Below are 16,484 nucleotides of genomic sequence, written 5' to 3'. Positions count from 1 at the left end.
TTCTTGTGGGTCTAATTCTTTGCTTGGAAGAAATTTAAAAACCTCAGTGACTTCATGTAGGGAACTGTGTCTTTGACCTGCCTTATGATTCTATCTTGTCTTAATCCAACCAAAACTCCCAACTCCCCCCCATGAAGACACCCGGGGTAGATCATCCAAATGCTTTTAATAAACAACTTCATTATAAAAGATGCTTTCAATTTGAACTTCATTTTGCAAGAGCTAATTTTAGTGATGAACCATACATTTCCTAATGGCACTTAATTACAATTTAAAAACCTTGTTTACAGCCCTCAAAATACTCCATTAAAAGAGGTTATTCACTCTGTATAAAAGTGCTAGAAAGTTTGTTTTTAGAAAACCAGTTGAGCTTTAACAATGGAAAGTTTCTGGCTTTGGCAGCTGTAGCTGCAGGCAGGGAGGTCAGGCACAGGGCCTGTCCAGAACCAGCTCAAGAAGGGACAGCGTGAATGGCAGCCCCAGGGAGGGACACTGTGGCTTTCCCACCCCCTCCCATGGCTAATCCCAAACCCTTCACCTTCCAATGGAATGTTTACTGGCTCCTGTGGGAGATGGCAGAGCTTGTGCTGGGAGAGGGTTCTGGGAGAGGCATGACTTGTGCCTGCAAAGGCCACTCGCTAGCTTTTCTTCCAACAGCAGTTTCAGAGTTTGGCTGCTTCCAGGGGTTCCACAGGTTCCTTTTTGTCCTTCTTGTACCCACCCAGGTCTCAAGAGTACATCAGCAGACAGCTCTGTGTTCTTCAATATCCTTGTTTAAGGAAAACACTGGTTCAAATGTTACAAAACAATCTTTCTAAAAATTGCTCCTAGATATCAGGAATCACTAAAGTAGGAAAGCTCCACAACGTATCAAGGCTGAGGCACTCAGTAGGGTGAGGAGAACTCAAACTCCAGAGAGGTTTCTAGCAGAAATTCGGGGATGTGCTGGAGTGTGCAGGCTCCTGCACCCGTGTGTGGCACCCTGAAGTGGCTTGTGCTGCTGAGGGCTGTGAGCACAGCTCATGTGTTGTTACCTTCAGGTGCAAGACACTGACTACAGAGGGAGAAGGGCTGCAGGCAGGTCCCTGGCCTGTTCACCTGGACACTCAGCTGGCCTGGCCTGTGCCAGGTGCTGGAGGCTGTCCCTGTCCTGCAGGCCTTGGAGCTGTCCCCAGTCCACTCAGTACATTCCATGCTAGAGCTGGTTATCCCCTTGCACAGTAGTTTGAAACACGGACACAGTTTGTGAACAGAGGGTGAGACTGAAGGTGAAGAGAGCTGTGGAAGTGAGGGATGGTTGCTTTGTAACGAGACACTTCCATGTTGAGGATTCTTCCCCCGACTGAAGAGCTGACCTATTTATAGTAATAAAATTAATTCCAAATTCCCTGGTTATCTTTTGCAATGCTTTTAACTTTCCTTGTCACTGTGATCTGATACAGAGAAGCTCCCTCTGTGTCATGTATGCTCTTATTTCCATGCTGGTATTTAGGCATTGGTGGAAAGGACCACACAGACCTGGCTTCAACCACAGGAGCAAGGAAGGTGCTTCAGGCTCCTCCTGCAGCCCACCTGTGCACATGGAAATAAAATGTACTTTGAACAGGAAAGCCAAGCTCATCTCCTGGTGTGGATTTGTGAGAAGCAGAATGTGATCTGTTTTCTGGTCTCATTTCTGATCACCAGTTCTATTTTTGCTCCACCTGTTTGCATGCCAGTCTGAAGCATTTAGTGGTGTTTGGCCTGTGGGAAGATGAGAGCTGGCTCCAGGCAGAGATTGCAGACTGGGAGAAAACTCCTTACCTGCAGCCACAAGAATAGCTGAAACGTCTAGGATTCCTAGAGGATCCCAGTTAGTCACTAGAAGGAAGTAAGTCTATCACTGGGAATAGCTAGAGGTGAGCCTAATGTGAGTGTGCCTGGATTGTGCAGCAGGGATAACAGAACCTGAGAGGTGGTGGGGAATAGGAACAGTGGTCCTGTAAGGCAGCTGGATCAGTGGGAATGGCATCTCCCTGGCAGCTTCCACCTGCTTTCCAAGAGAGGCTCAGTATGGCTGTGGCACTACAGGTAAACAGGCATGGAAAGGGTGAGAGGTGCCAGAGCTGGGGATTGGGGTGAAAAGAACCTGGGCTTCCCAGATCCAGCAGACCAGGCTAAACCAAACCACCTTCTCCTACCACACAGGGGTCGGCCAGGATGGGAATCAGAGCTTCAGATGGCAACTCCCATCTCTGGGAACTGGGAAAAAGACAAGAAATAAGTTATGGAAAAGAGACAAATTTTGGGTGAGGATGGAAACTTGAAGTGGTTCTGTTTGAGCCATTCATCCACTTCACTGTTCAGTGGCAGAATAGCTCCAGGGCTTGGGCAGGCAATTAACTAAAAATAGGCACCTGAGGGAGAATTCAGTCAGCCTGACTAACTGGGATTAGAGGATAAGCAAGAAGGTAGGGTGATGGGAAGCACATCTTTGAAGATTTATTTGTGGAAATTTTAATTGCAGGCAGCAGAAAATGCCTCTGTGGTGTTGTTCTGTCCAGAGAGCAAAGGTGGTGCAATGGTAGAGAACGGAAAAGGGGATTTTTTTCAGTGAACTGCAGGAAATCTTCCCAGCAGCTGCTATTCACCTGTCAGCAAGGAAGGAATTAAAGAACAAAGAGCTGAGCTCAACAAAAGTACTGAAATCATCAATCTACCGGAGGCGAAAAAAGGATTCCAGTTGAAGTGACACCGTTTTTTAACACTGAGGCTAAAGAGCAGCAACGCTGTGAGACAGAGGATGGGACCTGTCACAACATGGTGTGTGGGTATTCTGTCATGAAATTCATTGGAAGCAAATGCAAGGTAACATGTTGTTCCTTCCTACAAATGGATTTGGAGTGAGCTGTAATCCCAGGGGAAAAAAGATCTTCAGCCTTTCACAGGGTTCTGGCAATCTAAGACTGGAAGGATGGGCAAGAGTTAACCCTCTGCTGCCAGGGAGTGGCTTGGCTTGGCTATTTGTTAGTTCGTATTTCTAGGGGGACATTAAGTCCCTGGCTTTCTGAGTCCAGGGTCTGATTTATAAGGGCTGGCAAGATCATGTCCTGTCCTTTTGCTGACTGGAGGTCTCTGGGTTTATATCTTAGTTGACTGCACTGTTCCTATTGCTTTGGACACCCCCCCAAGCCAGCCAATTTAAAATATTCCTTTATTTAACTAAATCCTCCTGACCAATTATGTGCTGTAGTTGCTGCCCTCGGGCTTGATCTGGTGCCATCTTCCTGATACAGGTGTGCCAGGAACAGAGGGATCACAGTGGGATGGTTTGCTGGGCTCTGCCTAGCTGACTCACAGCTGTGTCCTGGACCTGCAGCCTCAAACTTGTGGTCCAAAACAAAAATCAAAACCAAACTCTTTCTGGGATGATTTTTTTTTATATCACATAAGCAGCACAGTGGCTGCCACAGCCCTGCATACACCACAGAACAGACTGTAGGCTGGGCTGCAGCAATCCCCCTCAGCATGCCAAGGTTACCCTTGTCCCTTACCTCCAGCTGCATGAGCAGGAGCTTGGCTGACTTCCACTGACTTGCCTAACACCTTGGTGCACATGTCCTAATGGACTGGAATTCCCAAGTGCTGTAAGCTTGGATGCTCAAAGTTTTTTCTTATGAACAGGTAAAAGTTGTTCACCATAATTTGTTCTGTGAATTGCACACTTGCTATTTCAAATGGAATTAGTCTCATTAGTTTTAGACTGACTGATAAAATACTTTCAGATTAAAAACCGTTGTGGTAGAGGAACTTTGAATCCATTTTCCTGTGCAAACACCTGGAATCAGCTCCAATGCTGTCTCTGACCCAGCTGCCTTTGCTGGGTTAGATTTTCCTTGTACTGACAAAGGTTATTGCAGTTCTGCTTGCTAAAGTAGCTGTGGAAAGCAAATCACACGTGCAAATCATAGCAAAATGAATTCCATTTATTCTTTGACAGACTACTGGTAGGAAAAAGATGTCTGGCTCTAAGTTTAGCTACCACTGCTAAAGGAATTCCAGTGATGACATCTGTTCAGAATACAATGCAGGCAGGAAGCAAGAAAGCTGAATGTTCCGCAGTGGGAGAAGGTGTGCGATGGCATTGCATAAATCTGATAATCCTCACTGGCAGTGAGTCATCAGTTCTGACCATTTATTTCTCAAAAAATAATAATCCTCTCAACTGAAGACAGGGATAAGGCTTGCATATAATTGATAACAGTATGAAACTCTTTAATTTGCAAAGAGCAAAGCAATAGGAGACAGGCCTGAGGTATTCAATGCTGGTAAACAGACTGGCTGCAATGCCCTGTTTACCTTTGCTAGGTTAGAGAACAAGAAGGCACTCGTTGGACTTGGAAAGGCAACATTTTCCAGTGGAGAAAAGGAAAAAGTACTGCATTCAACTCAGGGAGATCATTGCCACAGGATATTGCTGAGGTAAATAAATCTTATATTACATTTTGATACAAAAGTCTTATTTGCAGCATTGCTGGCTAACCTAAAACAACCGATCTATGTTCTGGAGAATCAATGGATTGCTAAAGAGTCATTCTGGGAAGAATTACTAAGCTAAATTAAAAATAAAATTCTGGAGTAAAATGGAAGGGGGACAAGCCTGTGACCAAAAGAGGGACAGCTGATGTCACACGGTGGGATCATGGCTCAGCAGGAAGGAATCTGCATCAACTGAGGTGGATGTGCTCTGGGGAGATGAGGGAGGACAGTATCTGGCTTTGCCCAAGGAGCTGAGATAACAGAGTAGAGGTAGGTTTTGCATTTCCTAGAATTATGGAGAACAATATTGACAGATTTCCTGGTTTATATTGGCCTACAATGGTTCCTCTATGCTGAGGTATGAAGATCTGCCTGTCCATAGTCATAAACATGCACCAATGCAGAGTGAGTGACACCCATATGTCCTCATCTGCAGTGTAAGTGCCCAGGAACACAGGAGCAGGAGACAATACAGGTGCTAAATGACACCAGCAGCTGGCTGCCACTTCCCAGTATAACCCTTCTGCCCTGGTAGGTAGACAGCCCATGGAAGAGTTTAAGAGGTAGGGCAGGGAGCAAGGGAAGCAGGACTTTAACTTCAGGAGGCAAGGCTTGAGGAGGAGAGAACAAAAAAGGCCAGTGGAACCAAAAAGTGAAAAGTTGACTGCAGGCCCCAAACCTCAGCATCTGTTAGAACTATTGGTGTTGGGGGAATGCTTCTAATACACTGACAGAGTGTATATGAAGCTGGGACCAATTTTTCCTTGATTCTCGGATGTTACCACCATTGAGGTTAAAATACACCTTTGAGACTGCTTCCTGGATAAGCCAAAAAGGGTGCTGACCTCAATGAATGGCTGTGGTTAAAAAACCCCAAGACCCAGAAACTCATACTCTGTTCCACAACCCAAGGGAACCTATGGAGCAGGGCCTGCAGCCTGTTCTCACCCACACCTGGTACACCAGTGCTCGATGTCCCGAGCTCCTTACCCAGTTCTCTCACGTGCTTTGGTTTCCAGATCTGTTTGCATGGGGGAGATATTGAAAAGGGCTCTGTCCATACACCGCACACCAAGCTAAGCTGTGAGAGCTGCTCCATCCCCTTCACTCGGGATAGCCAGCAGGAAAAGGCAGGAAGCTGCTGCCTACAGGGGCAGAGGCTGAAGTGGTCCAAAAGCAATGTATTTCCCCATGGGGGAAGAACATGATAAGTGAAGAGAAATCAGTGCAACCTGACTTCGTTGTGTAAACAGTGTTCTAGCTACACCAGAGATGAACCCAGTGTATTCTGGTGCCTCCTATTTTTGCAATGGCAGAAACAGATTTGTGTTGTGTAAACAATGTTCACCATAATGAGTTTATCCTAATGGCTCCGAAGAGGTGATGCTGAATTCACTATGTAAACGGGCTTGTTGCTTAACACTGATGTGGAGTAAGCTGTGTTGGGTGATGGGATGAGAGGTAGCAGGGAAGGACAGCCTCTTCCCCATTGGCTTCATACAGAGCGGTATCCTGACTTCTTCTCCATGTGGAAGTGCTGGCTGGTTTGCCAGAATTGCAGTGTGGTAACATGAAATGGAAGCTGGACTCTTCAAAAGTTTAGCCCAGGATGAAAGAGTCTCAACTCCTTCTGAGGGACAGTCCTTTCCCAGAGAGGAACATAGCTCCAGCATTCTCAGGGAAGGTCAGTGCTAAGCGCGGCTCCTGATTCACAGATCAAAAATTAGATAAAATATATCCAGTCTATCAGCTGAAATCTTTCCACTGTACAGGACTGGGACTTGCATGGGGTATCAGCTGTTCCAGTCTACAAGTGCTCCCTCTGAGATCAGAAACCTCCCGTCTGACCCAGCTCTGCCAGAGCTTTCACACCCCCAAGGAAGGAAGAGTTGTGCGTTTTTAAGGCTCTCCACAAAAGGGTGACCGAAAGATCTGTTCTCCAGTGCTATTTCCAGCTTATTGGAATGCCTGGTGGAACCGTGGCAGCGTGGTTGTGCTCAAGCTGGAGGTGAAGACGGGGGGCAACGAATGAAGGGGCCCAAAGTTCAGCGAGGCCCCGGCTCCGGGAGACTCTTGAGGTTGATGTTGCAAAGTGGTGAGCAGTGGCTGCGCCTCCCCCTGCGAGTAGCCCATGACTAATCCCCCTGATGAGACAGGTGGATTGCAAGGAGGAAGATTTAGGGGGAGGAAGCCAAGAAGATGAGAGAAGTCCATGTTAGCAGCACAGAGAGCCTCTGAGAGGTTAGCAGGGCTCTTGGAAAGCAAAGCCTCATCCAGGGCAGGTGGCTGAGGTGAAGAGGACTGAGGATCACCAGATGAGAGAGACAGGCTGCCAGGGAAGTCTGACAAAAAGCTGTCCACCTCTACTTTGGGTAGTTTCTCAGGTAAATATGAGGTAGATCCAAGCTGATACTTTGGAGGAGGTTGCGGTGGGGAGGAGATGGGAGAAGAAGACTCCAGAGGATAGCTCATTCCCATTGGAAGAGAATTAGGAACCAAAGAATGGGGCATCCCTGAGCTCGGCATGGTTTGGAGATGTGTGCTGTACATGCCCACAGGCAGCATGCCAGGGAAGCTCTTACCGCCCATCATGTCTCTGGATGCCATACACAGGACAGGACTCAGCTCTTCCTTCACTGCCACAGAGGAGCTGCAGCTGAGCAGACCCAACATATCCACTGGCTCCGTCTTAATCTTCAGCAGTTCCTGGGAGTGGCTTTTCTTCATGTGCCTGGTCAGGTGGTCTTTCCTCCCAAACCTCTGAGCACAGTACTGGCACAAGAAGTCCTTCCGCCCCGTGTGCACTACCAAGTGTCTCCGCACGTCTTTCCGGGTGTAGAAGCGCCGATCGCAGTGGTCACACGGATGCTTCTTTTCCTTCGCCCCACCGGAAGCCCGCCTGGAGTGAGCTTTGAGGTGCTCCAGCAGGACCTGGGTGCTCTCAAAGGTCTGGAGGCACACCTTGCAGCTGAGGTCACCGCTGGCAGCCGCATGCATGGCCAGGTGTCGCCTGAAGCCCAGTTTGGTGTTGTAGTTCTTGCCGCACTCGGGACAGTGCAGGGCCTCCTTGTTGGGATCATGGGTCTGCAGGTGATTCCGAAGGTGATCCTTCCGGTGAAACATCTTCTCACAGTACATGCACTGGTGAGGCTTCTGAGCAGAGTGCGTGGCCATATGCCTTAGGGGAGAAAAGCAGGAAAGGTCAGACAAACATCCAGCCCCTGAGGGAACACATGCTAGTTTTCCAAAATTCTCCTTGTGTCCTACACTTTATGGCACAAAAATCTCAGGTGGCATTTTACCTCCACTAAACAAGGTGCAGAGGAACACAATGCTTCAGGCAAAACCTACAGTCTGTCCCAGCAGCTGTCTCTCTCTCCTCAGCTCCTGCTCTCTGCTGAGGCTGCCAAAGGGAAGTTAGCAAAGAAAACCTCCCTAGTTTGTGACACTAGGTGAGAAAACTTCAGTTCATCAGGAGGGTCAGGCTGTGGCCAAGTCTGCTGACAGCCACTGTGCTCTGATTTCACCTTGGTATCTCACACTCTCCTACGATGTGGTTCATCTGATTTCAAGTTCTCAGTCATCACTGTTTAATTAGTTTGTGTTGTACTTCACTACATAAATGGGAACTCTACTTCTCCATACTGGAGCAACAGCTGCCATGGAATTACCCCTGTGGTTAGAGGCAGGACTTAGGAATGTAAATGCTATTCTTGCTTTTCATTCTGTTTTTTAATCTGTGAACTTCAATTTCTGTTTCTATTTCCTCCTCAGTGAAACAAAAAACAGCCTGAGCTCAGGATAAAGCATTAGCTGAAGTTCTCTGGAAGGTGCCTTAAGAGATGCCAAGTATGGTAATGTCTGGGACTCAACTGCTTCGCAAGGTAAAAGGGCATTTCCCCTCCTCCAGCTTCTCAGAAACTCAACCAAAGACACACAAGGGAGGGGGTTTCCTCTCTCTCCTGGCACTGCTGGGCAGAGGCACTTGCAGATACCTACCTATAGAGCTTGTACTTGGAAGCAAAGGCCTTGCCACAGTGCAGCTGGGGGCAGTTGTAGGGCCTCTGCTCCGAATGGGAAAGTGTGTGAGTTCTCAGCTTGTCCACGTGAGGGAAGGAGGGCTCCGATAGTTCACACTGGCATTTTCCCTGACTTTCAGTCTCTTCACCTCTTGGTCTGGGGACTAATTTCCAGCCTGTCTCTTCCTCCTCCTGCTTTGCATCTTGAATCCAGTTGGGAACACTGGGAAAAAATGCCGTCATGGCAGGTCTAGTAGAACATGGCCATGTCAAGCAGAACTCGACCCTGTGGGCGTCTCGCTGTGATGTTGTCCCAGTGCAGTTTTCTGTTGGAGCCCCCTGTGACCAAACTGCTTTAATAGCAAAACTTCTTCATCTGAAATCACAGAAGGCTGGCGTTAAGACACTGCATCCTTCACCCGTGCACCCAATGACCATTTGAAGATGCGTGTTCCCAGACATGGGGAACTCCAATCTCCACAACATTTTTTTGTCTTTATCCCCTTAACCGTTACCTGAATAAAATTATGTTAAACTTTTTCTGAATTACATTTTTTGCAACTATTAAGAGCCAGTGTTACCTGTTGGATGTACTTTCTCCTGAAAGATCATCGAAAGGTGTCTATTTAAAAGCTCTCAATTCCTTTCACTGTGTGTTTTGTGGATCACTTCTCATCCCATTTTTTCATATTCTCACTTGCTTTTGGTCTCTGCTTACATGGAATTCCCTCCTAGAGATTCTCAGAGAAACCAAGGTTCTCTTGTACTTTCTTTTCCCATCTTTTCTGCTACCAATCTGGTACACTGGGCAAGACCATCTCCAAAGCAAACCGACCTGAACCCCCACATGTGGCTGAACAGGGCTGAGGAAGAAAACTCACAATTATCGTCAATATCACACCTTTTTCTGGAAGGCAACGAATGCTGCTGCTCTTCAGAGTGGGATTACTCATTGTATTTTCACTTTTCGATTGTGAGGCAGAGTCTGCCTCTCTGGATTAGCAAGTTTTCTACTGTAATGAGCAATTTTTAACTCTTTTTTTTTTTCTTTGACACTCTCATCCATTAATAATGGAAGCTCAAACTGTTTCCTGTTCAACAAAATACACCTCCTGTAAGCTCTTCTGGCTTTCATGTTGACGAGGTTCAACATTAATCTCTCTTAGCAGGTTGTTCTTGAGTTGTGTGTTGGTGAAGTACAACATTTTTATAGGTTCTAGCGCCAGCTCGACTGGTAAACGGTCAGCTGAAATAAAACCGATCTCTTTCACTCAATTTGGCTGCCTGAGAAACTCTTCTTAAAATAGCATCAAACCCTCAAGCTCTTTCTCACTCCATGATTGCTTCAGAGGAGGAACTTCCTGCTGCACATCAACATGAGCGTGAGTTGTGGGCAGGATGTGCAACTGTGAGGGAACAAACCAACCCCCGGCAAGTGCTGAAGGAACGTTATGAAGAGCTGAAATAACAATTACTATGACTACACCATCACCCCCAATATCATGGATGGCTCCCTCAGGGTGGAAAACACTGGGAAATGGGATCACTCCAAGAAAACATGTCACTGTGAGGTTTGGGAATGCCTGTCAAGAACAAAACTTGGTTTTGTGCAGGCTGAATCTCTGTGGTCAGAGCAGAACAATAAAGGACCAGAACTGCTGAGGTGCCACTTTGGGACAAATCAGCGTGATGTGACAGCTGCTCTGACCCCTCAGGGTGCAGGAGGCCTGTGGTTCAGAGCAGTCTGTCTTTCTGGGTGCTAAAACCATGAGTATTTCACCTCTCCATGAAATATGTCCCAGAAAATATGAGTGGTCTCTACCTCTTGCTCCAGAGCTGTGCCGGTGTCCCGGGAGTCTCCGCCACTTTCATCAGGGAACTGCTCCTTTCCCTCCAAAAAAGCCCGGCCATCTGGGCCAGTTTCAAAGCTACCTGGAAGAAGACAAGAGTTTGGATTTTGATGTCTTTAACAGTAAGGTGGATAAACGATCACACTGGAATTTTAGGGAATTCAGAGGTGCTGTTGCAACCGCCTTGCGAACGGCGGAGGTGCCGGGGGGTGGCCGCGAACTGCCCTCCGGGTAACTCGCTCCCCCACTCCGGCACCTCCACTGTTTGCCTCGGAAGCCAACCGGGAGATCCCCACCCCCGGGAGCGCTCCGTGGATAATGCAACCCCGGTGGAGCGGGACCACACATCCCACCCCCGCCCCACAGCCCGGAGGGGAGGGAGGCGGGCCCGGCCTACGCCCCCCCCCTCCGCCCCGCATCCTCCTCCTCCTCCTCACACGCCCCCCTGTCCCCTGAGGGAACCCCGCCACCGAGGGGAGGGTACGGCCGTGCCACCGCCCCTCCCTGCGGTGCCGCCCCCCTCCCTCGCCCCCCGCGCTCACCCCGTTCCCCCGGGCCGCGCCAAGCGCGGCTCCGGTCCCGGCCCCGGCGGCGCCATTGCGCGGGGCCTTGTGGGAGTGACGTCACACCTCGGTGGTGGCCGCCAGAGCGGCGCGCCGCGGGGCATGACGGGATGGTGGCGTCGGGCTTTGGCCGCCGCCGAGTCGCCATGGCGGTGCCACCGGTCCCGGTGCTCCTCGTACTCCTCCTGCTCCTCCCGGTGATGGCGGCGGGAGGCGGCGTGGCGCCCGCCTGGGACGAGGCCGGTTACCTGCTCTACTGTCCCTGCATGGGTGAGGCTCTCCCGGTGCGGGTCCCCTGTGCATCTCCCGGTTGCATCCCCCGGTGCGACCCCCGGCGCGTGCCCCGGTGTGGTTCCCGTTGCAGACCCTGGTGCAGACCCCGTTTCATCCCCCGGCGAGGTCCGCGGTCCGTCCCCCGCTGCAGTCCCCGGTCCGTGTCCCGGCGCATCCCCCGGTCCGTGCCCGGTCCATCCCCGGCGCGGTCCCCGCCTGAGCCCCGTCTCTCGCAGGCCGCTTCGGTAACCAAGCCGAGCACTTCCTGGGAGCCCTGGCCTTCGCCCGCGCCCTCAACCGGACCCTGGCCGTGCCGCCCTGGATCGAGTACCGGCACCACCGCCCGCCCTACACCAACGTGAGCCCCCGGCGGGCGCGGGGAGGGAGCGGGGGCGCGGCGGGCAGGGCTCGGACCTCTCCGGGGATGAGCTGCGGGCCCCGGGTGAGGGTACCCCCGGCTCAGGGGCTCTGTTTCCCCACAGCTGCACGTCCCCTACTCGGAGCACTTCAGGCTGGAGCCGCTCCGGCGGTACCACCGCGTGATCAGCCTGGAGGAATTCATGGAGCATCTGGCGCCCCGGCACTGGCCGCCCGGCAGGAGAGTGGCTTATTGCTTCGAGGCTGCTGCCCAGAGAAGCGCGGACAAAAGCACATGTCCCATGAAGGTGAGTTCCTCCCCAGCCCCGCGGGCACGGCTTAATTCCAAAGGCTACGACTGACTCATTCAGGTCGCCATTGATTTGCAAATTTAGGAGTTGCCCACCGCAAATCGGTCTGTGTGGCATTGCTTTCACCACTTGTGGAGTGGCTGCTGCGCCTTCATCAGCTGCCTTTGTCCACAAGTGCTTGGGGATTGGGAATACAGTCTGCGCAAGTAGATATTGTCACTTCAGATTTGATGGTGACTGTAGTTTATCTCCTGCTCTTTGTTTCCCAGCTGTGGTAGTTTTCCAGCTGGTGTTAAAGCAACCTCTCTAACTACAAGTTTGGAAGCTGTGGTGTCCTTGTTCTTTAAGACAACCTTTGCAACCTTCTCAGTGAACTTCCCTTAATGTATTTCACTGTCTCCTTCCTGTGGAGCTGGTGTGTCAAACAGGCTTGTATTCCAACTGCTTCCCTCCTGGAACAGACTCCTGCTTTGCACCCCAGGATCTTGCTAGATCGTCTTTCAGGCTCCGTGTATGCACTGAATGAATACTTGTCTTTTCTTTGCAGGATGGAAATCCGTTTGGTCCCTTCTGGGATCAGTTCCAAGTGGATTTTGATAAGTCTGAGCTCTTCAAGGGAATTTCCTTCAGTCCTGCATACAAGGACCACTGGATCCAAAGGTAGGAAGAAGATGGAAAAGTGCTGGCAGGTCACTGTGGGCATTTAGAGTCAGTTGTGAAAGCAGCTGTGACAGTGTATTGTGAGTTTACATTTTGGGGGAGAAATTGAAGTGGTTAGTTAGTAATATAATTAAAAATATGAATGCTTTTTCCATTAAGTATTCGCTGAGCCCTTCCTGTGGGCATTACTTTAGGTATGAACTATGTCAGGCTGATTGACTTCTGAGCCAGGAATATTTAACTAAAGTATTTATTGATTAAATATGTAATTAATCGTCAGAAAGAATTTGGTTGGTCAGTTGGTGATTATGAACTGTATTTTGCTGGTTACCTCGTGTTTTCAGTGCTACAAGTGACTTTAGTGGTTTTCAGTAAGTTTGGGTGACAGAATTGCTCTAGTCTGGGGTGAAAATGTAACATCTCACTGGTTGGTAGCTCCTTACTGCGTGTATGAGGTTCTTCTCTTTTCGTCTGTCAGATAAAAGGTCTGAGGTAAAATACAGTCCCTGACATTTCTTCAGTTCAGATGGCAAAACAGCTAAAATTATCTAAATTTGGAGCGATAAATGCTGCATATTTGAGGGTGTTACTGGTTTCCACTCCAACCTTCACAGCAGTCTTTTTGCAGGTTTGGTCATGTTTCAGACTGCTGGGGTTTGGTTTTCCATAGGTTTCCACCCTCTGAGCACCCTGTCCTTGCCTTACCTGGAGCTCCAGCCCAGTTTCCTGTCCTGGAGGAGCACCGGCCCCTGCAGAAGTACATGGAGTGGTCTGATGCAATGGTGAAGAAGGGAGAAGCCTATATCCAGTCTCTGCTTGTCCGGCCCTACGTCGGCATTCACCTGAGGATCGGCTCGGACTGGGTACGGCAGCGGCTGTAGGCTGGTGACAGTGGGATGTGGACAAAGCTGCACAGAAAGGAGCTGTTCTGGGAGAGCCACCTGATCCCTGCTGGCACTCAGGAGCTCCCTGTGTGTTAGCAGTGCTGCTGGGATTCTTTCAGACAGGCAGAGGTGGGGGGATGTGGTGGTGTTTTCTCACTCGAATGTGGTACTTTGAAAATGAAAAAAGGTTGTGGCGAGGTGGGGTTCAGCCTCTTCTCCCAGTGACAGGACAAGGGGAAATGGCCTCAGGTTGCAGCAGGGGAGGTTCAGGTTGGATATTAGGGAAAAATTCTTCACTGAAAGAGTGATTGAGCACTGGCTCAGCCTGCCCAGGGCTGTGGTGGAATTGCCATTCCTGGAAGTGCCCAGAACACAAGTAGATGTGGTGCTTTCTGATAAGGTTTAGTGGGCATGGGGTATCTGTTCAAAGTTTGGACTTGATGATCTTAGAGGTCTTCAACATTGATGATTCTGTGATTCTCTTTCCCTCTTCCAATAGAAAAATGCCTGCAACATGTTAAAGGACGGGACGGCTGGGCCGCACTTCATGGCTTCACCACAGTGTGTGGGCTACGACCGGAGTGCTGCAGTGCCTCTCACCATGGACATGTGCCTGCCAGACCTCAGAGAGATCAAACGGGCTCTCAAGCTCTGGGTGGCAAAGACTGAAGCTAAATCTGTTTATATTGCTACCGATTCTGAGCCCTACACAACGGAAATACAACAGTTCTTCCAGAAAAAGGTGAGTCTTCCAGAAACCTTTCTGGCAGGAGTGCTTTGATAAAAACCTCCCTTGGATTCTGGCCTGAGGCTGTCACAGACAGGAGGCAGGCAGTTGTGGAATAGGTTATTCACAGCCAAATATTGGCATCTCAAAGTGAATTTGGCTAAAATTCACTTTGAGCAATAAAAATTATCCTGTAAAACTTTTTTTTTTTTTTCCGGGAGGTTGAAGAGCATTATCTGACATGGTAGTAAATATTTCCATAAAAAGGACTTAAATTAAATAAACCTAAGTGATTTTCAGAAATGCTCTGACATTGATCTAATAATAAATGAGTTATAGGGCAGATAAAGACTAAATTCACTCTCTTTCTGTTGTGTATTCCATTTCTAATATTATGCCAAGACACTGGATTCTGATAATAGCTGACTGGATTCATCTGCTCTCCTCGTTTCTCTGCAGTTCAAGGTTGTCAGCTTGCAGCCAGAAGTGCCTCAGATTGATCTGTACATTCTTGGCCAGTCCGACCACTTCATCGGGAACTGTGTCTCTTCCTTCACTGCCTTTGTGAAAAGAGAGCGGGATGTCCATGGGAAACCCTCCTCGTTTTTTGGCATGGACCACCCACCGAGGCTGCGGGACGAGTTCTGACCAAAGGAGGAAGAGGCTTCGTGGTTCCAGGGCTCTGAGCTGGGTCCTTGGTGCTGCAGCATTCCCTGTGGGCAGTCATTGCTGGGCTGTGGGAGAGCTCCTGCCCTCCAATGCTCCTCACAGTCCCTTCCAGACTGTTCTGTCTGATGTCTCCTGTGTTTCCAATGTGAGCTCAGATAGAAATTTTAAATAATGTAGTTTATAGGAAACTATAAACTATATATAGTTCTTTAAGATGTAGCTTTTACAGCTCTCCATTCTCACTACTTGGGATTCACCAGCAATCATGATGAAGCAGCTGCTCAGATTTCCTCCTCTTTTCTTTCTCTGTTAATTCTTAACTCTCACCTGGAGAAGTTTTGAAGCTTCGTGTCCAAAACTGACCATAATTGCTTCTTTTTAAGTGCAACAGTTTTGTCAGGCATATCAGGTTCCCTGGAAATGGTGTGCAAGGTGAAGCTCAGGACTGAAAAAGCTCTGGGTTTTATCAAGGACCACTGTTGTCTTACCAGACCTGTGTCACCACAGTGCCTCAGTGTCCCTTCTCCTGTCCAAAGAGATTCCATACTCAGTGCTATGGGGCCCTGGATCTCTGTGGTGGTGCTGGAGGAGTGCAGTGGGACACAGTGTGACATGGCAGCTGCCTGTTCAGCCTCTCTGCATCAACCTGGGGCAACGGGTGTGCAGGGACATGGGAGGACATCTGTCACAGCCAGTCCAGAGCTGGAGATTGAGGGCTCATAGCTTTGTAGCTGTTGATGTCAGTGAGGTTTTTGTTAGGAGAGAAACTTTGAGCCAAGATTATTACAGTAGCTGTAGTGGGGTTGGGTATGTCATACCTGTGTCTATGGTAGTGGGTTTTGTTTGGTTTTGTACTTTATAAAAGAACCCCTGTGAGAGCATTACCCTTGGCTGGGGCAGCTCCCAGTGTAGGTAACTCTGGAAAATTACTCATTGATGGGGAAGCAGCAGCCCGAACCCCTCTGTTTGGCCTGGTACGGTTTGATGCTGGTAACACTGATGATCCCAATGTGGTGAGACTCAACTCGACCAATGCCTTTTGGTGCTTCTGTGACTTCATTTTCTGGTCCAAAGACTGAGTACAGAACTGTTCATTTTTCAAAAATGCCGCTTGGGTAAGTCTATGGTATCAGAGCTGCTGCCTCCAGTGCACTGCTGCAGTCCAGGCAAGGCTGTTATGAGTGGTTAACTCCAAATGTCTCTTTTTATGGTGGTCTTTTCCTCCTTGAAACGTTTCTGAGCTCTGAAGGAGTTTGAAGGCTTAGGGGAGTGAGTAAAGAGAGCTAAATGAGAAGGTCCCCCAGGTGTCAGGGTGGCAAAAACTCATGTCTTGTTTCCTCAGTGCTGCAAAAATCATGGGATTTGGGGGAAAATACATCAGATTTGGTGCCTTTGGGACTCAGGCTTTTGAGGACTTTGAACCTCCTTGTGTCATACAGTTTACTGATCTTGGGTGATGCCCTTGGGGCTGCCTTGCCTTTGCTGGGGAAGCTGTTCCCCCACCTGTTGGGAAGACCAAGTATTAAAACAAAATATTCGGGTGGGGTGTTTGTTTTTGTTTTTTGTTTTTTTTTTTTTAAAAGGTATTTTTTGTACTAATAAAAACTTGATTTTGTATTCACTCATAGTGCACCGACATTCCTTCCTCCACTG

General features: G+C 49.0%; 2 protein-coding genes across 2 annotated transcripts; one reads left to right on the top strand and one right to left on the bottom strand.

The window, feature by feature from the left end:
- Window positions 1-149: 149 nt before the first annotated feature.
- PLAGL2 (PLAG1 like zinc finger 2) lies at window positions 150-11,012 on the bottom strand. The gene is made up of 4 exons (XM_039563214.1): window positions 10,930-11,012; window positions 10,360-10,469; window positions 8,518-8,913; window positions 150-7,696 (listed from the first exon to the last, which is right to left on the bottom strand). Exons 3-4 carry the CDS (start codon window positions 8,778-8,780, stop codon window positions 6,475-6,477), a joined length of 1,485 nt encoding a protein of 494 aa, XP_039419148.1. The 5' UTR covers window positions 8,781-8,913; window positions 10,360-10,469; window positions 10,930-11,012; the 3' UTR covers window positions 150-6,474.
- Window positions 10,993-16,452, top strand: POFUT1 (protein O-fucosyltransferase 1). The gene is made up of 7 exons (XM_039563215.1): window positions 10,993-11,220; window positions 11,460-11,581; window positions 11,706-11,888; window positions 12,439-12,551; window positions 13,222-13,414; window positions 13,935-14,177; window positions 14,622-16,452. The coding sequence occupies exons 1-7, from the start codon at window positions 11,061-11,063 to the stop codon at window positions 14,808-14,810; spliced, it is 1,203 nt and encodes a 400-aa protein (XP_039419149.1). The 5' UTR covers window positions 10,993-11,060; the 3' UTR covers window positions 14,811-16,452.
- The last annotated feature ends 32 nt before the right edge of the window (window positions 16,453-16,484 follow it).

Source organism: Corvus cornix, chromosome 20 (genome assembly GCF_000738735.6).
Source record: "Corvus cornix cornix isolate S_Up_H32 chromosome 20, ASM73873v5, whole genome shotgun sequence".
In the NCBI taxonomy this organism is placed as follows: Eukaryota; Metazoa; Chordata; class Aves; order Passeriformes; family Corvidae; genus Corvus; species Corvus cornix.
The sequence above is the reverse complement of the archived record's forward strand: the minus strand, read 5'-3'. Positions and strand labels throughout refer to the sequence as shown.

What these genes read in the sequence shown, in the direction of transcription:
- POFUT1 (XM_039563215.1), top strand. Translation starts at nt 11,061, where the DNA reads ATGGTGGCGTCGGGCTTTGGCCGCCGCCGAGTCGCCATGGCGGTGCCA. An exon ending in AAAGCACATGTCCCATGAAG is followed by an intron (nt 11,889 to 12,438) that starts GTGAGTTCCTCC and finishes TTTTCTTTGCAG; the next exon opens with GATGGAAATCCGTTTGGTCC. An exon ending in AAGGACCACTGGATCCAAAG is followed by an intron (nt 12,552 to 13,221) that starts GTAGGAAGAAGA and finishes GGTTTTCCATAG; the next exon opens with GTTTCCACCCTCTGAGCACC.
- PLAGL2 (XM_039563214.1), bottom strand. Translation starts at nt 8,780, where the DNA reads ATGACGGCATTTTTTCCCAGTGTTCCCAACTGGATTCAAGATGCAAAG. An exon ending in TCCAAGTACAAGCTCTATAG is followed by an intron (nt 7,697 to 8,517) that starts GTAGGTATCTGC and finishes TTCTCCCCTAAG; the next exon opens with GCATATGGCCACGCACTCTG.